This window comes from Limulus polyphemus, unplaced genomic scaffold (assembly GCF_000517525.1).
Source record: "Limulus polyphemus unplaced genomic scaffold, Limulus_polyphemus-2.1.2 Scaffold4148, whole genome shotgun sequence".
Classification (NCBI taxonomy): Eukaryota; Metazoa; Arthropoda; class Merostomata; order Xiphosura; family Limulidae; genus Limulus; species Limulus polyphemus.
In genome coordinates, this window is record NW_013669758.1 from 49,103 (window position 1) to 58,493 (window position 9,391).

Consider the following 9,391-nt stretch of genomic DNA (forward strand, 5'->3'; position numbering starts at 1 on the left):
GGCTGTCTTCCCTCTGGTCAGTAACCCAAAATTAGGGACGGCGGTAGATAGAAATAGTAACTTTGTCATAAATATTAAATACAAAGAATTATCTGCTGTGTACTTAGCTGGTGACATAATACTTCCAACAAATATATTTTTATAACGCCCCCACGGCTGAAAGGGCGAGCATGTTTGGTGTGACAGGGATTCGAACCCGCGACCCTTAGATTGCAAGTCGAGTGCCTTAACCACCTGGCCATGCCGGGCCGACTGTGGTAAGCTACTCGAGGGCTACCTTCACTACTCGTTCCAAATTTAGAAGGGCTAAACTAGAAGGAAGGGAGTTAGTGAACATCACCTATCCCCAACTCTCGGCTACTCTTTTTACCAAATAAAAGTAGGATTAACTGTCACATTATAACACCCCCAGGGCTGAAAGGGCGAGCGTTTTAAGTGACCGGATTTGAATGTGCGACACACAGATTGTGAATCGAATGCCCTGACACCAATCTATGCAAGTAAAGCTGTATTAAAAGGATGATAAAAAAGCTTATAATGTCATTGTCACTTAAATTTTTAAAACATTGAATAACAACGTACACCGTGTTTGAGTTCAAGAATCTGTTTTTGTATTCGTGGAAGTTATTGAAAAGTCTTGAGCGTATGCCAGTTAGCAGTTTATACATAAAAATAAAAATTCTCCATTTTACCTTTTCTCATAAACTAAACATTTCTGTATCAGACGCCCCTGACAAATTATATTTGAAATAGTTTATACCTGAAATATGAACAATAAAATAATTGGAAATAAAATGAATAAATATCCTTACGCTAGGTCTAAAGCCATCACTGATTATCAATCTCTCTTTAAACAATCACACATTGCAGGGCCTGGTGGTTAGGGCGATCAACTCGCAATCTGAGAGTCACTGGTTCGAATCTCCCTCACGGAATATTCTCGCCATTTCGGCTTTAGGGGCGTTATAATATGGTGGTCAATCCCACTATTCGTTGGTAAAAGAGTAACCCAAGAGTTAGCTGTGGGTGGTGTTGACTAGCTGCCTTCACTCTAGCCTTTCACAACTAAATTAGGAACAGCTAGGACAAATATCCCTCGTGTAGCTTTGTGTGAAATTCAATAAAAGAAACAAACAGTTTAATTATCATAATGTCCTCCCAATTCAGATGGTCAAAGAAAATGGTTCTCAGTTGTTCTGTATTTTTCACTGCCTGAACCAGCTTTCGTAATTCAAGTTTTCCATTTCTAATCTGCTCTTCTTCCTTCGATTTTATCCATCAAAATCTCAGCAGGCCTTCCCTCAGATTAGCGAACCTTCCGTTTTTCACATTCAGCATCTGTTTTAGCATGTTCAATACTTCCTTATCAGTTTTTCATTCTGTGTATCTGCTCGTCATCATTAGTTTATAACATCACATTTCAAATGTTTACAACTGTCGTTTTGTTTCAGGAGTCAAGGTCCACGTTCCTCCCCCCCCCCCCACCCACACACACTCCTGTAGAATAGGACTGACCCCACACGTAACAATTGAGTCGTCTCTTCCTCAGTTCAGGTTTTAAATATCTCACGTGAAATTCTTTTGGATTAAAGAATGCTATTTTTGTCATTCCTATCCTTCGCTTTATCTCTTTTCCATATTTGTCATCACTACTGATATTGTTTCTAATTAAATAAACTCCTCCACATGCTTACCTTCTACTTTGATGCATATTCTGAGAGCTTCTTCAGATTGTGAAACTAACATATTCTTAGTTTTGTTACCATTTATTTTGAGTCCATCATCTTTCTTTTATCAACATATATTTCAAGTAACCGTTGGATATCTTTCTCGTATTCACTCGTAAGTGTTGAATCATCATCATACCTCTTATTACGGATTCTATTTCCGTTAACCTTCCTGTATCAATAATTACCTCTCTCATTAGCCACTCTGCATACAAATTATGGAATGTCTTTGACAGTATCATCCTGGCCATACGTAACCGCGCACTAACTACTTAGTTCTCTGTCAATTCAAACTGCTGCTTCCTTTAGGATTCTGATATCAGTTTGAGCTAACTCAGTCTACTGCAAGACCTCCATTATCTTCTCGTACTTAATCACCAAATACTTCTTCAGAGTTTATGAAGCATACATAAAGATTTATTTGAACTTCTATGGCTTTTGGACCTAACATCCTGTGGGCGAATATGTACATCGTTTGGGCGAATATACCCACTCGCGCGCCTTGACTTCTTCTAAAACAATTTTGATCTCCTAACAGCTCAGTCTCAACCTTATGTTTCATTTTAGCAAAACTTTTGATATGTGTCTCATCAAGCCGGTAGTCCTATACGTGTCACAGTTCACACCTTAAATATCTTGAGTACCGGCACAGAAACAGACCTTTTAAAGTCTATTGGCATTATTCCTCCTTAAAGTGAGATACAAATATTTAATTCCTACAAAATCTAATTTCGTTTAAACATTTTACTGGAAACTTGTCTATGCCGCAAGTTTTCCCGTTTCTTGTACTCCCCTTTCCAAAACTGCAGGACCTTTGTTAATTAGTTCTAGAGTGGGTTCGATTTCTCTGTCATAGTTATTCAGTTTTTTCACATAAGCCGCCATAACCCCCAGTGGCTAAGCAGTAAGTCTGAAGGCTTATAATGCTAAAATCCGAATTTCGATACCGTGGTGTGCACAGCACAGATAGTCCATTATGTAGCCTTGTGCTTAACAACAAACAAATAAGAAACACACTCCGCCTAACTATGTTTAATACCTCTAATTCGTGTACTCATGGTTTCAAAATTTCCTATTTGTTTTCAGAATGGATGAGCTATATCTGATAATGTCTCCGACTTCGAAGCGTCACACTTTATATTATAAACTGAAGTGAATAAAGAGGTAAGTTTGGCATTTTACATCAAACTCACATTTTGAATATATTTCTCATTTAAGTTATTGTTTTATCGTCGTAAGAAGATTCTAGGAATGATTTCTTTGAAGATTTGACGAAGATTTTTTTCTTTGCAACTTAAAAATTGTTAATTCTAGAAACTAATATTACTTATTAATTCTAATATTAAATGTTGTTTCTTTAAAAGACTGACATCAAAAGTATGAGAGTTATTTTAAACAATTTTAGTGTTAGTTGATTAAATTCTTTGTCCGCTAAAATTAAAACTAAATCTAATCTGAATTTGCAGGAGGTAGAGATATAGGTTAAAATGGCGAGTTTATATCTACAGAGGTTGAGTACTTTATATCGAAACGACTTTGGAGCCTTACCACGTCGTTACAGCCTATTTCGCCAAGTCTAGTCATGCTCTATCTGATGACCATGCATTTAGGCAATAGCCATGCAGCGTAGTTTCATTGCAAGATGTTCCGTCGTAAGACTGTCGTGACTAGCGCACATTATCACTACTGAATGCTTTCTATATTACATCTAGTGTAAAAGTATGTAAAAGTATATTCCAGTGTCCGTTGCAACAATTCAATCACACAGAATATCGAATATCATGAAGTCCCGTTTTATTCTCCTAATGCTTGAAGTATATTGCAGTTGAACGAGAGGTATTATTGGAAGTCTTATTTTGGTGCACCCATTTATATATTTTGGCCTCGTTTCTAGATGATCTTTCTTGATTATGTCGCGTACAGTTTTTGGAGCACGTGGACGACTTTTGCCATGACGTTTGAGATCGTGAATTTTCACTTGTTACAAGACACCACACTTTGCTTACCATAGTTGGGTTACGACTTGTTGCAGGTGTCTTTCTGGATAGTCCTGGTGTCCCAAAGTGATATTATATTCCTTTATTTTCTAATGTCATTAAGTACAAGCGACATCCTGTCTTGGAAATTCTAAACCTCCTATCTGAAAACATATTTACGATCTGAGTACATGAAAATTTGACGTCGAAAATGACCGTTACATATCACTTCCAAAAGCGAGACACCATCCTCTACCTAAGAAACGCCAAACAATCAATATGTAGTTCTGAAAACCATGCTGATCGACATAGCTTTATATTGGTTATGGTTGTCACATGATGGCAGACTTGCATATTCAACATCGTTTGAATATAACGTACAGCTACCCTCTTTGCAATTTGATTTTAAAAAATTCTCTGAAGAGTCAATTTTAGTTTTTCTTGGAGGTGGGGGAGAAAACGCATTTACATACATAGCGTGAAGGGCAAGAACCGGTATGGAATATGGTTTTTTAAAACTAAACAGCCTGATGAGTGATCGACAAGGGTTCAGGTATAACCATCTCTAATTTTGAGTTTCTGGCCCGAGGGAAAGCAGCCTGTCAGCAGCATCTGCTTTTGCCCATCTTTGAACCGAATAACGGAATTATCTGTAACTCTTATAACACAGCTGCCCCTCTCTCCGTCGCTCAGCGGTAAGAATGAAGGCCTATGATTCGATACCCGTGATGGGCTCAGCATAAATAGCCATTGTGTAGCTTTGTGGCTTAACAACAATAAAAACAAACGTATAATGCAGCTACAGTTCAAAGTGCCTAATGTATTTAGGAACATCCCGACGCGAACCTTGAGCCTTGCTGTTAAGCACAAAGTTACACAATGGGCTACCTGTGCTCTGTCCACCGCAGGTATTGAATCACAATATTTACGTTATAAGCCCTACTACTTATCGCCGAGCTACCAGGATGTAAAAACCAACTTACATAGTTCAATAATCTTGCCCAATATTTTGCATCAAAGAAGTTAAAATTGAGGAGATTAACATCTGAGACCCTGAAGCGTGGCGGGCTAAAGTAACAACCCTCTTATAAAGATCTAGGATTGGAGGCTCAACCGTTATAAGTTTCTAATTTCTTCATAAATTTTGGCCACACAGTTGTTACTTGTTTCACACAAAAAAGTCTTACATTGTAGCAAGGCATAATAGCTAGGCCTAATGCAGCTATTTATTTGTAAGGAAAAGAGTATTTCAAGAAGCTTGTAAATTTTATGCTTTTTATATAAAACTGTAACAAAATTTACTATTTTTAACACACAATGTTTTCAATATGGTTATAAATATAAAAATCTATATACAATGTTTCATCAGCAATGACACAATACAATTTATTGATATCTTAAAACGTATTCTGCTCTTTAAATACGACTGTTTGAAAGCTTTTTTTTTTTTGGCACTTTGGCAAATGTAATTTTTCTATTGTACAAAACTTGTATTCACCTGATAAAGAGATAGCGTCATTTAATTTCGATAATATTTTGTTTGTTTGTAGTTAAGCAGAAAGGGCTATCTGTGCTCTGCCCACAACGGGTATAGAAGCCCGATTTGTAGCGTTGTAAGTCCGCAAACCTATCACTGTGCCACTAGGGGGCTTTTGATACAAACATTATTTGCAATATTTTAGTTTAAAATACTAGAATTTTTAGACTCAAACAAATTAATGTTTTTTTATTACTTCCATTAATATTTATATTATCTTCATCTCTCTTTCATATTTCCAACAGGAACTTCTGTGGAGTCTAAAATAAAAAGATGTGAATTTCAACTAATTTCTACAAGCGGTTATTCATAGAAAACGTCTTTGTTGAAGTTAATTATGACCAATGAAAGTGTTTTGGCACGGACCCTGCCCCTGGTTGATTCAGCATCGCCCCCTACTGCTTTTCTTTCAAATCATAACAACCACATGTCCATCCGGAACAGCGGTGTGTCTTTTTTATTCAACTTCTCTTCCATAGGGTCAGAGGTCAAAGGACTGCTAGAAGAAACAAGAGCAGAGCTTCTAGATGGTTTGTCGCTCGTGTGTTTAAATAACAGAAATGGTGTAAACGATACAGTTCCTTGTGATAACGCCACAAACAACACAGCAGCAGCTATTGATACTCCTGTAGCACCATATTCTCTGTGGCTAACAATATTCATAGCTGTCTCCATAGGTCTGTGTATTATACTTACCGTTGCTGGTAACATTCTGGTATTAATGGCTTTTGCTGTGGAACGAGCCATTCGACAGCCAAGTAACTATTTTATAGTTTCCTTAGCTGTATCAGATCTTCTTATTGGGATGGTATCAATGCCATTCTATGCTGTTTATGTATTAGTTGGTCGGTGGGATCTCGGACCCATTCCTTGTGACCTATGGTTAGCCACTGACCACACCGTTTGTCTTGTTTCTATTTACACCGTACTTCTTATAACCATCGACAGGTACTGCTCTGTTAACATCGCCGCCAAATACCGAAACTGGCGAACTAGAAGCAAGGTAATATTCATGGTAGCAGTTACATGGATTATCCCTTTCCTAGTCTTCTTTATTAGCATCATGGGATGGGAATATTTTATTGGTTATAGAGACCTGAATCCTGGAGAGTGCGCCGTACAGTTTCTTAAAGACCCTGTCTTCAACACATCACTGATCTTTGGTTATTTTTATGCCACGTTAGTAGTGCTCTTTGTTCTTTATGGAGGAATATACAAAACAGCCAGTGATATGCAGAAAAGGTCAGCAGCGAAACAAAAGAAAATGCAGAGCCTAGTGACCATGGGAAAATCATCAGGAAAAAACAAGACGATTGGTTTATCCAAAACACAGAGTACTTTACTCTGTCAAGACAAACCGAAAACAGCTCAGCCAGGAAATTTAGATACGGCAACATCTGCAAACTCAATTAATCCCCAGAACTCCCAGGCTGTAGGACACGGGAGTGGGAATTGTTCATCCAATCAGAAAACCTTGTTAAACAAAACTGGAAATGCAGAAACCACCATCTTTTCAGACAAGAAAGAGGCATCTGATCCGGACCGGTCCAGCAGCCCAATGTTTGATTCTGACGAGGAAGATTATCAAAAGCCAGAGAAGTCCTCAAAGCCAACAAAAATGACTAAAGATAAAAGTGCATCTAAGGCTACTCCTCTTAATAATAAACGAGAAAAGATCAAAAATACAAACATAGCCAGATCTCCAGTTACTGATGAACCGATCCCCAAATTAGTCCCCCCACCCTCGGTTCTACAAAGGAATCTTCCTTTGGACCCAGGTAAAGATACAATCAGAAATGAAAGCATTCTGGATACTGAAAACATCATGTCCCCTTCAAATGCACCATCTTTAGACTCGAAGATTACAACAACAACAGCTGATAACAATAAAATAATAAATACTATTCCTTTTGAAGACAGAAGTGTTGATTCCAACGAAAGACCACATCCTCCAATAACACTCAACTTGTCTTCGGTAAAAGAAGAACAACCACATCCTCCCAAAACACTCAACTTGACTTCTGTAAAAGAAGAACATCCACATCCTCCCAAAACACTCAACTTGACTTCGGTAAAAGAAGAACAACCACAGCCTCCCAAAACACTCAACTTGCCTTCGGTAAAAGAAGAACAACCACATCCTCCCAAAACACTCAACTTGACTTCGGTAAAAGAAGAACAACTTTTAGAATATCTAGAAACCTCCGACATTAAGTACATTGATCAAGAAAGTTCTGTAGCCATGCCCTCTCCGGCCAGTGAAGTAGCTGTCACAGATAACCCACTATCAACAGAAGATGCACCTGAACCACGAACCAAGGACAAATCAGTAAATACTGACCCTGTAATATTATATGACCTTTCTACAGTTCAACCTGAACTATGTAAACAGAAAAACAGCGTGGTAAGTATGGAGGTAGAGAACATATCTGAGTCCAAGATGGTAACACGTGTAGCGAAACCAGATGAGCTGCAGCCAATCGTAAACCATGATCAACCAAACGCTACGGTTGCTTCTACAAAAGACTTTACGTCATCTCATTCTAAAACACAATTCGCAACATTCCTCGGGAAGAAAGGCAAAAAAGATAAAAAGCATATGAAAGAAAAAAGGCAAAAATCCAAATCTGAAAATCGTGCTAGGAAAGCATTGAGAACTATCTCCTTTATTTTAGGAGCGTTTGTTTTGTGTTGGACGCCATATCACATATGTGCATTGGTGGAAGGATTTTGTTCCGATTCTGCTGGATGTGTCAACTATCACTTTTTCTATTTTACGTATTTCCTGTGCTACGCTAACAGCCCCATTAATCCTTTTTGCTACGCTTTAATGAACCAACAGTTTAAGAAGACATTTTATCGACTTCTTCGAGGCGATTTTCATCAAACGTAGCTATCCGGGTTCATTCATTTTAGAGCCCCACCTTCATCTTACTACATTGCGTTAATAGCCAACTTAGCTTTTCAGTGTAACTCTTTTTCCGCATTTTAGACTTATAGGTATGGTTGTCTCCTATATAAAACTATTTTTAGATTAGATAAAAGTATCTTCTTTTTCTGACTCTATGTAAATATTAACGTTACTTAATTGTCCCAGTGATACAATTCAAAAAATTTAATTAAGTGCGAATACACTTTGTTAACGTAAAACTCTTAAACATTACTCATTAAGCCATTACTGGTTCTAAGAGTTGAAACTCCTTCTGAGGCCTGGTTCTACTGGTGTCCTATAAATTTCACCAGATATTCGTTAATTTATGTATAAATATTTGTTGTTGAAGAATTTGTGTATGAATTGTGTACAACGGCTTATGTCATCTCTAAATTAAATTAGGTACGAACATAGCTTTGAAATGGAGTGTTTCAAGCTAATAATTTCTAAACTTATAAGGTCACTATGTCTTTTTTTTACGACAGTCTTGTTCTAGCAGCATTATGTGAAACATTTTACTAGTTGTATTGTGATTATCTTATTAATTGTAATAATTAGAACATTATTATATACTTATCAACTTTTATTCGGATTGATAGAAGCCTTGTTGAATTTCAGCACTGTCTAAAAACTAACACTGAATCAGGAAACATATGTTCAAATAAGAAAAATAAATAGGAAAAATGTCACACACGTACGAAAATGAACTTCTAAAAGCGCTATAACTTATATTTTTATTGGTATGAGGATGAGAAATTACAACTGTAGTTGAAACATAAAACGTTTTTTTCTTGGTGTAGAACCTATATACTGAAAACAACGCATTACTATGTCACGTTTTGTTTTTATGACTAAATATGTCCCTAATCGTGCTTAATTTTCAGTTTTTTTAAAGCTTGACAAGGAAGTTTTGAATTATTGAAGCTAAAAAAATTTTTGTTTAGTTACCTAAGTTTTTATAATGTAAATACTCAGAATCTTCCTACGATATGTACAAGACTTTGATTGGCCTGAGCTGTATCAGTAGTAAGCAAAGAATTGTGAGGCATGAAAATCCATAGTTTTTCGTTTTTTGATGCGCTCAAAGTTATGAGAAGGAGTAGAAATGAAGATAGAACATTTTATCTAGCAGTAACTGGTTAGTGCAGTCATTAGAACATGAATTACTTACGACTAGGTTTAATACAAAATAAAAACAGAACATTTTATCTAGCAGTAA

At 36.9% G+C, this 9,391-nt stretch overlaps 1 protein-coding gene across 1 annotated transcript; it reads left to right on the forward strand.

The window, feature by feature from the left end:
- Window positions 1-5,577: 5,577 nt before the first annotated feature.
- Window positions 5,578-8,309, forward strand: LOC106470661 (probable muscarinic acetylcholine receptor gar-2). The gene is made up of 2 exons (XM_013931225.2): window positions 5,578-6,874; window positions 7,706-8,309. The coding sequence occupies exons 1-2, from the start codon at window positions 5,578-5,580 to the stop codon at window positions 8,131-8,133; spliced, it is 1,725 nt and encodes a 574-aa protein (XP_013786679.1). The 3' UTR covers window positions 8,134-8,309.
- Window positions 8,310-9,391: the final 1,082 nt, after the last annotated feature.

What these genes read in the sequence shown, in the direction of transcription:
- LOC106470661 (XM_013931225.2), top strand. Translation starts at nt 5,578, where the DNA reads ATGACCAATGAAAGTGTTTTGGCACGGACCCTGCCCCTGGTTGATTCA. An exon ending in AAAAATGACTAAAGATAAAA is followed by an intron (nt 6,875 to 7,705) that starts GTGCATCTAAGG and finishes TAGCGAAACCAG; the next exon opens with ATGAGCTGCAGCCAATCGTA.